Below are 13,287 nucleotides of genomic sequence, written 5' to 3'. Positions count from 1 at the left end.
TTTTCCATTTCTTTGTGTCTTCTTTAATTTCTTTCATAAGCTTTCTATAGTGTCCAGTGTATAGATTTTTCACCTCTTTGGTTAAATTTATTCCTAGGTATTTTATGGTTTTTGTTACAATTGTAAATGGGATCTATTCCTTGATTTCTCTTTCTGTTGCTTCATTATTGGTGTATAGGAATGCAACCAATTTCTGTGCATTGATTTTATATCCTGCAACTTTACTGAATTCATGAATCAGTTCTAGCAGTTTTTTGGTGGAATCTTTTGGGTTTTCCATCTATAGTATCATGTTATCTGCGAAGAGTGAAAGTTTGACCTCCTCCTGGCCGGTTTGGATTCCTTTTATTTCTTTGTGTTGTCTGATTGTGGAGGCTAAGACTTCCAATACTATGTTGAATAACAGTGGCGAGAGTGTACATCCCTGTCTTGTTCCTGACCTTAGGGGGAAAGCTCTCAGTTTTTCCCCATTGCGGATGGTATTAGCGTTGGGTCTTTCATACATGGCTTTTATGATCTCAAGGTATGATCCTCTGTCCCTACTTTCTGGAGGGTTTTTATCAAGAAAGGATGCTGTATTTTGTCAAATGCTTTCTCTGCATCTATTGAGAGGATCATGTGGTTCTTGTCCTTTCTCTTATGATGTGACAAATCACATTGATTATTTTGCGGATATTTAACCAGCCCTGCATCCCAGGTATAAATCCCACTTGGTCGTGGTGAATAATTTTTTTAATGTATTGTTGGATCCAGTTGGCTAATAACTTGAGGATTTTTGCATCCATATTCATCAGGGAAATTGGTCTATAGTTCTCCTTTTTAGTGGGGTCTTTGGTTTTGGTCTTCTATGCTGGCTTCATAGAAGGAGTTTGGAAGTTTTCCTTCCATTTCTATTTTTTGGAACAGCTTCAAGAGAATAGGTGTTAACTCTTCCTTAAATGTTTGGTAGAATTCCCCTGGAAAGCCATCTAGCTCTGCACTCTTGTTTTTTGGGAGATTATTGATTACTAATTCGACTTCTTTGCTGGTTACAGGTCTGTTCAAATTTTCTATTTCTTCATGTTCAGTTTTGGTAGTTTATATGTTTGTAGGAATTTGTTCATTTCTTCCAGATTGCCTATTTTATTGGCATATAATTGCTCATAATATTCTCTTAATATTGTTCTTGTTTCTCCTGTATTGGTTGTGATCTCTCCTCTTTCATTCTTATTTTATTTATTTGGGTCCTTTCCTTTTTCTTTTTGATCCAACTGGTTAGTGGTTTATCAATTTTGTTAATTCTTTCAAAGAACCAGCTTATGGTTTCGTTGATCTGTTCTCCTGTTTTTTTCTTTGTTTGTTTTGTTTTGTTTTGTTTTGTTCTGTTCTGTTTTGGTTTTGATAGCATTGATTTCTGCTCTCATCGTTATTATTTCCTGTCTTCTGCTGGTTTTGGTTTTATTTGCTGTTCTTTTTCCAACTGTTTAAGGTGTAAGGTTAGCTTGTGTATCTGAGACCTTTCTTCCTCCTATGGAAAAGATTGGTTTGCTATATACTTCCCTCTTATGACTGCCCTGGCTGTGTCCCAGAGGTTTTGGGCTGTGGTGTTATCATTTTCATTGGCTTCCATATACTTTTTAATTTCCTCTTTAACTGCTTGGTTAACCCATACATTCTTAAGTAGGATGTTCTTTAGTCTGCAAGTATTTGTTATCTTTCCAAATTTTTTCTTGTGGTTGATTTCGAGTTTCACAGCATTGTGGTCTGAAAATATGCATGGTATGATCTCGATCTTTTTGTACTGTTGAGGGCTGATTTGTGTCCCAGTTGATCTATTCTGGAGAACATTCCATGTGCACTGGAGAAGAATGTATATTCTGCTGCTTTAGGATGAAACGTTCTGAATATATCTGTTAAGTCCATCTGGTCCAGTGTCTCATTCAAAGCCATTGTTTCCTTCTTGATTTTCTGTTTAGATAATCTGTCCATTGCTGTAAATGGGGTGTTGAAGTCCCCTACTATTATGGTATTATTATCAATGAGTTTCTTTATGTTTGTGGTTAATTGATTTATATATTTGGGTTCTTTCACATTTGGAGCATAAATGTTTACAATTGTTAGGTCTTCTTGGTAGATATACCCCTTAATTATGATATAATGCCCTTCTTCATCTCTTATTAGAGTCTTTATTTTGAAGTCTAGATTGTCTGATATAAGTAGGCTACTCCAGCTTTCTTTTGTCGACCATTAGCATGATAGATGGTTCTCCATCCCCTTACTTTCAGTCTGAAGGTGTCTTTAGGTCTAAAGTGGGCCTCTTGTAAACAGCATATAGATGGATTTTGTTTTCTTATCTGTTCTGTTACCCTGTGTCTTTTGATTGGAGCATTTAGTCCATTGACGTTTAGAGTGAGTACTGAAAGATATGAATTTTTTGTTTAATTTTTTTTAAATTATTTATTTTTGACAGACAGAGAGACAGAGCCTGAGTGAGGGAGGGGCAGAGAGAGAGGGAGGCATAGAATCCAAAGCAGGCTCCAGGCTCTGAGCTGTCAGCACAGAGCCTGACACCGGGCTCAAACTCACAGACCACGAGATCATGACCTGAGCCAAAGTCGGATGCTCAACCAACTGAGCCACCCAGGCGCCCCTGAAAGATATGAATTTATTGCCATTATGTTGCTTGTAGAGTTGGAGTTTCTGGTGGTGTTCTCTGGCCCTTTCTAGTCTTTGTTGCTTTTAGTCTTTTTTTTTTTCCTCCGTCTTTTCTCTCCCCAGAGAGTCCCCCTTGAAGTTTCTTGCAGGTCTGGTTTAGTGGTCGCCAACTCCTTTAATTTTCATTTTGTCTGGGAAACTTTTAATCTCTTTTTCTATTTTGAATGACAGCCTTGCTGGATAAAGAATTACTGGCTGCATATTTTTCCAATTCAGCACATTGAATGTATCCTGCCACTCCCTTCTGACCTGCCAAGTTTCTGTGGATAGGTCTGTTGCAAGCCTGATCTGTCTTCTCTTGTAAGTTAAGGACTGTTTTTCCCTTACTGGTTTCATGATTCTTTCTTTGCCTGAGTATTTTGTGGATTTGACTATGATATGCCTTGTTGATGGTCAGTTTTTGTTGAATCTAATGGGAGTCCTCTGTGCTTCCTGGATTTTGATGTCTGTGTCTTTCCCCAGGTTAGGAAAGTTTTCCAGTATGATTTGCTCACATAACCCTTCTACCTCTTTTTCTCTGTCTTCATCTTCTGGGACCCCTATGATTATCATGTTGTTCCTTTTTAATAAGGCACTGATTTCTCTAATTCTTAAATCATTCTCTTTTGCCTTAGTCTTCCTCTTTTTGTCTGCTTCATTATTCTCCATAAGTTTGTCCTCTATATCACTGATTCACTGCTCTGCCTCATCCATCCTTGCTGCCATGGCCTCCATTCGAGATTGCAGCTCAGTTACAGCATTTTTTATTTCATCCTGACTGGCTTTTACTTCTTTTATCACTGCAGGAAGGGATTCTAATCTATTTTCTAACCCCAGCTAGTATTTTTATTATCGTGATTCTAAATTCTGGTTCAGACATCTTGCTCCTATCTGTGTTGATTAGGTCCCTGGCTGTCATGTCTTTTTTCTTTTGGGGAGAATTCCTTCATTTCATCATTTTGAAGGAAGAAAAGGAATTAATAAGGTAAAAAAAAATTAAAATTAAAAAATTAAAACACACACATACACAAAATCAAAGAAATTATGCTAGATCCTAGGTATATTTTGTTCTGGTTGTTGAAAGGAGCTTCATAGATTAGAGAAAAAAGAGAAAAAGGGGGGAAAAAAAAGATGAAAAAGAAAAAAAGAAAAACATTTGAAAATTTGAAAAAGTGAATACAATGGAATATAAAATGAAATGATGGAAGTAAAATAGAATTTGAAAAATTTACAAAAGAGTAAAAAATATAGTAGGAAAAAATTAAAGAAAAATATTTTTAATAAAAATTGAAAATAAAAATATTTTTTTTTCTCTTTCTGATGAGTTCTGTGGTTCAGGTTGTGAAGATTATTGTGTTAATCCTCAAATCAATTTTCTAGGTGTGCAGGATGGTTTAGTGTTGATCTGGCTGTATTTCATGGATGTGAGGTGCAAGAAAAAAAAACTTCCATGCTGTTCTGCCATCTTGGCTCTTCCCAGCTCCATTATGTTTTATTTGAAAGTTTTGGTTCTTCCTCCTTTTTTCTTTCTTTTTAAATTTTTATTTAAATCCAAATTAGTCAACATATATTGTAAAATTGATTTCAGGAATAGAATTTAGTAGTTCATCACTTACATATAACACCCAGTGCTCGTTCCAACAAGTCTTCTCCTTAATGACTCTTGCCCATTTAGCCCATCTCCCCACCCAGCACCCCACCAGCAACCCTCAGTTTATTCTCTGTATTTAAGAGTCTCTTATGGTTTGTTTCCCTCTCTGTTTTTCTTATTTTTCCTTCCCTTCCCCTATGTTCATCTGATTTGTTTCTTAAATTCCACATATGAGTGAAATCATATGATATTTGTCTTTCTCTGATTGGCTTATTTCACTTAGCATAATACACTCTAGTTCCATCCATGTTGTTGCAAATGGCAAGATTTCATTCTTTTTGATTACTGAATAATAGGGACTTACAAATTTAAATGAGAAACCACTATAAACCTATCTGAACTTACCAAATCCAAAATACAGACAACACCAAATACTGCGGAGGATGTAGAGCAAAGGACATTTTAATTCATTGCTAGTGGGAATGCATAATGGTATAAATATTTTGGAAGACAGTTTGGCAATTCCTTATAAAACTACAAAAACTCTTACCATATGATCCAGCAATCATACTCCTTGGTATTTACCAAAAATATTGAAAACTTGTGTTCACACAGAAACCTGCACACAGATGTTTATAGCCATTTTATTCATAATTGCCAAAACAGAAACAATCAAGATGTCCTTCAGTAGGTGACTAGATAAACTGTGATATACATAAACAGTGGAATATTATTGAGTGTTAAAAAGAAATGAACTATCAAGCCCTGAAACACATGGGGGAATCTTACATGCATATGAATGAGTGAAAGAAGCAATGAATAGCATTATATTTTTGTCTTAGTTACTGTCTAGTTACAGAAATTTTTATATGTAAAGCAGAATAGCATAATGAATCTCCATGTACCCATCACTCAACAATTATCAACAGTTTAGCTCTTGTTAGTTTATTTATTTCTTCTACTTTTTAGTGGGAAGTGCTTTAAGTATGTTAAAGTAAATCACAGATGTCATATAATTTCATCTGCATATACATCAGTATGTATATTTATTAGCTAAGGACTTGAAAAAAATGTTGAACCATTTTTATACCTGAAGCATTAATATTTCCTTATTATCATCCAACAACTGACCTGTTGAATTTTCCTCCATTCACAATTAGTTTGCATAAAACAGGATCCAAGCAAGACGTACACATTGGATGTGATTATGTGTCTTAAGCCTCTTCTTTGCTAAAATCGTGGTCTAACCTCTTTTATTTTTTTAATTCCATGCATTTATTGAAGAAACAGGAAATTATACTCATCTTACATTTTGCTTATTACATCTTTGAATATTGTTTATATGTTTCCCTTTCACCTATTTTTTTTTTTCTGTAAAATGATAGATCTTGCAACTTGATTAAATTCAGGTTCAAATTTTTTTCTTTTACTTTTTTCCCCCTTTATTTTTCTTTTCCCTATTTCTCTCTCTCTCTCTCTCTCTCTGACAATGATACCTCCTGGGTGCTGTGTACTTTGTATTGTATCACATCAAGAGGCACACAAAGTCTGTTTTTCTCTAATAGTGATGTTAAGAATGATCTGTGGGTTCAGGTATTATCACTTTAATAGTACTTCTCAATTCTTGGCTGTACAGTAGCATCACTTGAAGAGTTTAGACGAAACAAATTGGAATCTTTGTCAGGGTGGGACCTGAGCAGCAGTATTCTTTAAAAGTTTCTCTAGGTTGGGGTGCCTGGATGGCTCAGTTGGTTAAGTATCCGACTTCAGTTCAGGTCATGATCTCACAGGGTTCAGAGAGCCCCACATTGGGCTCTCTGCTGTCACTGCTTCGAATCCTTTGTCCTCCCTTCTCTCTGCCCCTCCCTCCACCCCCCCACCCCATCTCTCTCTCTCTCATAAATATTAAACATTAAATAAAAAAATTTTTCCAGGTGATTGTAACGGTCAGCTAAGGTTGAGAATTACCATTGTAATGATTTTAGTAGCTATGGTGATTGTTGCCTAGACCAATGGGATTGTAAAATGGTGATTTTCTCCATCAGCATTTCTTCATTAACTAGAATGCTTTTTTGAAGAAAAACTTGCCATCAACTACTTGGTTACTCTGAAATACAGGAAGAGCAGGATAAATTCTTGATTCCCCCTCCCCCCCACTCCCCACACCCTCGCCTGATATTACTGAGACTTGTTTTGTTTTAGGAATACCGTCATGAACAAGTATATTTTTATATATTTGGTATTTTTTGATACATTGCAATCATTATTATATCTTCTGATGCTCAAATTATTCTTTTATTTGTCCAGTTGGCTATAAGTTGGGTTCTGTGTCCTTAATCTTTGATAGCTTTTTTGTTCTCTGGCAAAGTATGCCCTAGGTTTTTCTTGTACGTTTTGTACTTCCCAGACCTGGAATCAGCCATTTTATCCAGAAATCCAAGTTTCTTTTACTGAAATCACAATTTGGGCAATAAGGATGCTTATCACTTCTGAATTAACAAAGTGTCTAGGGCTTTTCAGTGGAAAATATGAGAATACGTATGAGAATAATATGTATTTTTTTGTATGAGAAGTAATTCATGAGTATATACTGATATTTATAAAATAAATTAAATATTGTAGTTTCAAATGAAGTTCTTTGATTTTATGTGCTAACATCTTTTCTCCCTAGGAGAAATCTTGTTTTCTAGTGATAATAATATATTTGCTTTGTCCTACAAAATATGTTTTTTTTCCTAATATGTTTGTAGGGGGTGGGGGGAGAGAGAGAGAATAGCTTCAAAACAATTATAGCAAGAGTTTCAAAGCAGCAGTATCACAAACAATAAAATTACCAAATGTAGTTTAGTATTTGTCATTCTTTTCTCTTTAGGGTGTATCTTACCAGGAAGACACAATAAAGACATCAGATTTAAATTATCTTGAAATAATTTTTCTCTGTGTAGTTAAGGAAACTGCAACTTGATATGAGCTTGGGTTCATTTGTTTTCGTTTGCTTTTAATTTTTAGGGCATTACTTTTTAAAATAGTAAATTGTTTTAAAATTATGCAAAGTTGTTACATGGTTTCAAAGCCAAAATCATAATACAAAGTACATTCTGAGAAGCCTGGCTTCTCTGCCTGTCTCTTCCCCCCTTCCATCTTGCCTCCTACATGCCACCATTTCTTTTATTTTTTAATGTTTGTTTATTTTTGAGAAAGAGAGAGAGAGAGAGAGAGCGCGCGCGCGCGCGCGCGCGCGCGCGCGCGCGCAAGTGGGGGAGGGGCATAGAGACAAGGAGACAGAATCTGAAGCAGGCTCCAGGCTCCAAGCTGTCAGCACAGAGCCTGACATGGGGCTTGAACCCATGAACAGTGAGATCATGACCAGAGCCGAAGTCAGGTGCTTAACCGACTGAGGCACCCAGATGCCCCTACATACCACTACTTCAATTAGATTTTGCTCTACCTTTGCATTCTTTCTTTTTGAAAATAAAAGCAAAACATGTGTGTATATTTATGAATACATTGCTACAAATAACTTTTTTTAAGACTAAGTAGTAACACATTATAAGTGTTTCTAGTTTCTAAAGTACTCATATAGACATCCTCTGGCAAGTTCCTCATGACAGACCTTTTAAGTTGGCAGAACAGGTAATATTATCTCTTTTATATAAGGAACCCAATGCTCAGAAAAATGTAGGTTTCTTTAAGGTTACCAGGTTTATAAGTGGCACAGCTAGAACTAGTACCCATGTACTGTGGCATGGTAGTTAGGAGAACAAGTTCTAGAGTTAGCTTGCCTGATTCTGTTTCACTACTTACTAATTACTGACTTTGAGCACTTTACTCAGTCTCTTCCAGGTTATCTTTTTCCTCATCTGTTAAGTGGAGATAGAGTATCTGTCTCATATGGTTATTCTAACGAGTAATTGAGATAACACATAAACCTTAGCAGATGCCTAGAAAACGTAGTAATTGCTTATTAAATGTTGACTAATATTATCATTCTGAAAATTCTAATTGATGCTTTTCCCACTATACCTCAGTGCTTCCAAAGTTATTCATTTTCATCCATGCAAACTTCTAGGATTACTCCTGTCTTAACTGATCTATTTTGTGGGTCTAATATGTTTTTACCACACTGGTATAGCCATCTGGTGTTTGCAGTTTGCCTTACAGACTTGAGCACATGTCTACTATATAACTAGATTCTAGATCATTTTTATTTTGTATTTATTTTTAATGTTTATTTATTTGAGAGAAAGAGAGAGAGCAAGAGAAAGAGTGAGCACATGCATATGAGCAGGGGAGGGGCAGAGTGAGAGGGAGAGAGATGAACCGTGAGTTCATGACTTGAGCCAAAATCAAGGGTCAGATGCTTAACTGAGCTACCCCGGTGCCCCTAGATCATTCTTAAATTAAATTATCCACCAAGACTTGCATAATATCTTGCCTACGTTGAGTCCTGAAAAAAAGTAGTGGGTGATTGTTTCCACCTGATGTGAAGGTTTTGTGAAAGAGGAAGTGTCTGTGTAATTCAGTGAATGGGGAGACACTCAGGTGAAAGGGCTACAGGAGCAAAATCATACTAGCTAGAAGTATAACACGTTCAGGACGTATGTATTATATTAAAAATGCTTGAATGAAGATGTGGCAATAGGAAAGGAAATCTGAAACATTTTGGAAACTTAGCCTCATACTTATGATAGTTAACATGGACAAGGTTTGTAGCACTTGGAGATTTGGGGGTGAGATATCAATCTGCTGAAGATACCCCATATTTTCAGAGTTTGAGATGATGTCTAGTATGTTGATTATACTTCTATTTTTTAATAGAAGGAAACAAAGTTGACCTTTTTTAAAAAAAAAAAGTGGGAGGGGCGCCTGGGTGGCGCATTCGGTTAAGCGTCCGACTTCAGCCAGGTCACGATCTCACGGTCCGTGAGTTTGAGCCCCGCGTCGGGCTCTGGGCTGATGGCTCAGAGCCTGGAGCCTGTTTCCGATTCTGTGTCTCCCTCTCTCTTTGCCCCTCCCCCGTTCATGCTCTGTCTCTGTCTGTCCCAAAAATAAATAAACGTTGAAAAAAAAAATTTAAAAAAAAAAAAAAAAAAAAAAAAAAAGTGGGAGCATGAAATGAAACCCCCAACTTGTCATGGGTTTTGCTCATGAGTATGGTTTTTATGTTTATGTTATCTGTCACTAGATGGAGTCCATGAGCCCAGGGAACTCTTGCTTGGACTTTTGTATATCCCTTCCTATGATTCCTGTTCTATGGCTTTACAATACCTAAAAAAATTGGGTTTGAATAGCAGAATTTTTAGATTTGCCTTAAAAAGGCAGTTTGTAAAACAGTAAAAATAATCTTTTCAATTGTTCATGTTGCAAAAAATTTATTTGGAAATGATCTTTAAAACCACAGTTTAATATCCATTCTAAATCTGATAGTGAGTGTTTTCAATTTAATTATTGTCAATTAAAGTTAAGTTATCATCCTCTGTTCCAGTGGTGCAGCCCCACCCCTCCCCACCCTGCCCAGGAACTTTTTTTTTGTATAGTTGACACACAATGTTATATTCATTTCAGATGTACAGCATAGTGATTTGATAAGTGTATACATTGTGCTATGTTCATCACAAGTGTAGCTACCATCTGTCCCCTGTACATTGCTCTTACAATATTATTAACTGTATTCCTTATACTGTGCCTTTTGTTCCTGTGACTTATTCACTTGTTAACTGGAAGCCTGTATCTCCCACTCCCCTTCACTCATTTTGCCCAACATCCCACCCCTCTCTCCTCTGGCAACCATCAGTTTGTTCTCTGTATTCTGCTTACTGCTCTAATACTGTAATACTGTTGTATTCTGCTTATTATGCTTACGGTCTGATTCTGCTTTTTGTTCATTGTTTGTTTTTTTTTTATTCCACTTAGAAGTGAAATCATATGGTATTTGTCCTTCTCAATCTGACTTATTTCACTTAGCATGATACCCTCTAGGTCCATTTATGTTGTTGCAAATGACAAGATCTCACTTTTTTTTTAAAAAGTTTATTTATTTTGAGAGAAAGAAGGGGGAAGGGGCAGAGAGAGAGAGAGAGAGAGAGAGAGAGAGAGAGAGAGAGAATCCCAAGCACAGAGCTGGATGTGGGGCTCAATCCCACGAACTATGAGATCATGACCTGAGCCGAAATCAAGTGTTGGATGTTTAACTGACTGAGCCACCCAAATGTCCCAGTATCCCATACTTTTTTATGGCTGTATAATACTCCATTGTGTGTATATATAACACATCTGTTTTATCCATTCATCTACTAATGGACATTTAGGTTGCTTCCATTTCTTAGCTATTGTAAATAAAACTGCAATAAACATAGGGGTGTATATATCTTTTTGAATTGATGTCTTCATTTTCTTTGGGTAAATACCCCACAGTGGAATTATTGGATCATATGGTAATTCTATTTTTAACTTTTTGAGGAACCTCCATATTGTTTTCCATAGTGACTGGTACCAATTTACCAACAGCATTGAGGTCCCTTTTTCTCCAAATCCTCACCAACACTTGTTATTTTTTTGTCTTTTTGACTTTAGCCCTTCTATCAGGTGTAAGATGATATTCCATCATGGTTTTGATTTGTATTTGCTTGATGACGAGTGATGTTGAGCATCGTTTCATATGTCTGTTGGCCATCTGTATATCTTCTTTAGAAAGATGTCCATTCAGGGGCGCCTAGGTGGCTCAGTCGGTTGAGCGTACGGCTTTGGCTCAGATCGTGATCTCACAGTTTGTGGGTTTGAACCCCACATCGGGCTCTGTGCTGACAGCTTAGAGCCTGGAGCCTGCTTCTGATTCTGTGTTTCCCTCTCTCTCTGCTCCTCCCCCGCTCATGCTCTGTCTCTCTCTCCTTCAAAAATAAATAAAAACATTAAAAAAAAATTAGAAAGATGTCTATTCAGGTCCTCCGCCCATTTTTTAATCAGATTGTTTTTTGATGTCAAGTTATATAAATTCTTTATATGTTTTGGATATTAACCCCTTATCAGGTATACTGTTTGTAAATATCTTATCTTCTCCCATTCAGTAAGGTTACCTTTTTGTTTTGTTGATAGCTTCCTTTGCTATGTAAACGCTCTGAGGTAGTCCCAGTAGTTTATTTTTGCTTTTGTTTCCCTTGCCTTAGGAGACATATCTAGAAAACTGTTATGAGCAATGTCAGTGAAATTACTGCCTGTGCTCTTTTCTAGGATTTTTATGGTCTCACAGTAAGGTCTTTAATCCATTTTGGGTTCATTTTTGTGTATCGTATTCAAAGGTGGCCCAGTTTCATTCTTTTTACATGTAGCTATTCGGTTTTCCCAGAACCATATTGAAGACAGGATTTTCCCCATTGTATATTCTTGCCTCTTTTGTCATAAATTAATTGATCATGTAATCATAGATTTATTTTTGAGTTCTATTTTTGAGTTCTGTTCAGTTCTGTTGATCTATGTGTCTATTTTTGTGCCAGTGCCGTATGTTTTGATTGCTATAGCTTTGAATATCTTGAAATATGGAATGGTGATTATCTCCAGCTTCCCCCCACCACCCCGCCCAAGATTGCTTTAGCTATTCGGGGTCTTTCATCGTTCCATACAAATTTTAGGATTACTTGTTCTAGTTTTGTGAAAAATGTAGTTGATGAGTAGTTCTTGATTGCAACACAATTATACATCACCCCCCCCATAAGATTTGTTTCAAATACTAATAAGAACAATTGTTGCACTGCTTACCAAGTATCAATTTTTAGCACAGTATAACACATGTCTGCATTTCCAAAACCTTACATGGTAGTAGGCATCATGAGAGAAAAGCCCAGATAAGCAATTTTTCTTTATCAAGGCTGTCAAAGGTAAGAAGCCTGAGGCTAATAGATAATACTTCTAGTGAGTCACAAACTTACTTTGCCATTTAGTTTCTGTTGGGACTTGGTAGTAGTAAAAGAACAGATGGATACATGAAGTGGTTGAGGAGTTATCTTAGGAACTTTCCAGGCCCCAAAGAGGAGCAGTTAAGTGTGCTCAATTAGTCTGTGTGCAAGGAAACACGTGGGCAAGGTATGATCTAATTCCTTTTTTGTCTTTCTGCTGCAGCACGTGCCCTTATAGTCGGCCTCCCTTTGGCTATGGAAATTTTCCAAGTTCAATGCCAGAATGCCTTGGTTATTATGAAGACAGGTACCAAAAACACGAGGCTATGTTTTCAGCTTTAAATAGAGACTATCCTTTTAGAGACTACCCAGATGAACGTACACACAGCGAAGATTCTCGGAGTTGTGAGAGCGTGGATGGGACCTCTTACTATAACAGTCATAGCCACAGTGGGGAAGAATACTTAAATCCTATGCCTCAGCTGGACATTGGAGCCTTGGAGAACGTCTTCACAGCCCCAACGTCAACTCCCTCTAGCATCCAGCAAGTCAATGTCACTGACAGTGATGAGGAGGATGAAGAAAAAGTGCTCAGGAATTTATAATTTTAAAACAAATATGCACAGAAAATAAACCTTTCTTAAAATATACTCTGGGTCAGTTGGTGTGAGAAAAAAAGCCTAGAAAGCTTTGCTGAGGGTTTTCAGCCATGATATGAGGGGTCAAAATCGAACGTGATATATGCCTTCATAAAGATTTGATTAGTGAAACTGGAGTCCTGATGTTTCATTGTAGGAATATTTAAGATATGAAGTAGTTTATTTTTGTGGCTGAAATTTGCATCAATATATATTATCATTACTTTATCTTGGAATGTGAAAAATACTGAATCCTCACAATTATATTTGAAGGAATAGGGAGTGTATAGCTGGCATGATAAGTGTGATTTGTATTTTATCTCAACATACATTTATTTATTTTTCTTATATGATTTTTTGTTTGGTGTTTATGTAACATTTATGGATATTGTCAGTTTTTATGTAACATTTTGAAAGTATTTTGATAACTTTTAGTAGTGAATTTGGACTCAATTGCTAAATTTAATTTATGTGAATAACCAATTATAAGTTGCAA

The 13,287-nt window shown here is 36.4% G+C and overlaps 1 protein-coding gene across 2 annotated transcripts in view; it reads left to right on the top strand.

Moving 5' to 3' along the window:
- Positions 1-12,803, top strand: part of SOX30 (SRY-box transcription factor 30) — a 36,522-nt gene extending 23,719 nt beyond the window's left edge. Inside the window, exon 5 of one of the 2 annotated variants that reach the window (XM_025924635.2) lies at positions 12,377-12,803. In XM_025924635.2, the coding sequence (XP_025780420.1) occupies positions 12,377-12,758 (382 nt within the window). In that variant the 3' untranslated portion in view covers positions 12,759-12,803. The remainder of the gene's footprint in view (positions 1-12,376) is intronic. The other variant, XM_025924636.2, reaches the window with a different exon arrangement.
- The last annotated feature ends 484 nt before the right edge of the window (positions 12,804-13,287 follow it).

The sequence above is a fragment of the Puma concolor genome, chromosome A1, assembly GCF_028749965.1.
Source record: "Puma concolor isolate L17-30 chromosome A1, mPumCon1.1.hap2, whole genome shotgun sequence".
NCBI classification, from domain to species: domain Eukaryota; kingdom Metazoa; phylum Chordata; class Mammalia; order Carnivora; family Felidae; genus Puma; species Puma concolor.
This window is presented reverse-complemented; position numbering and strand designations above follow the sequence as displayed.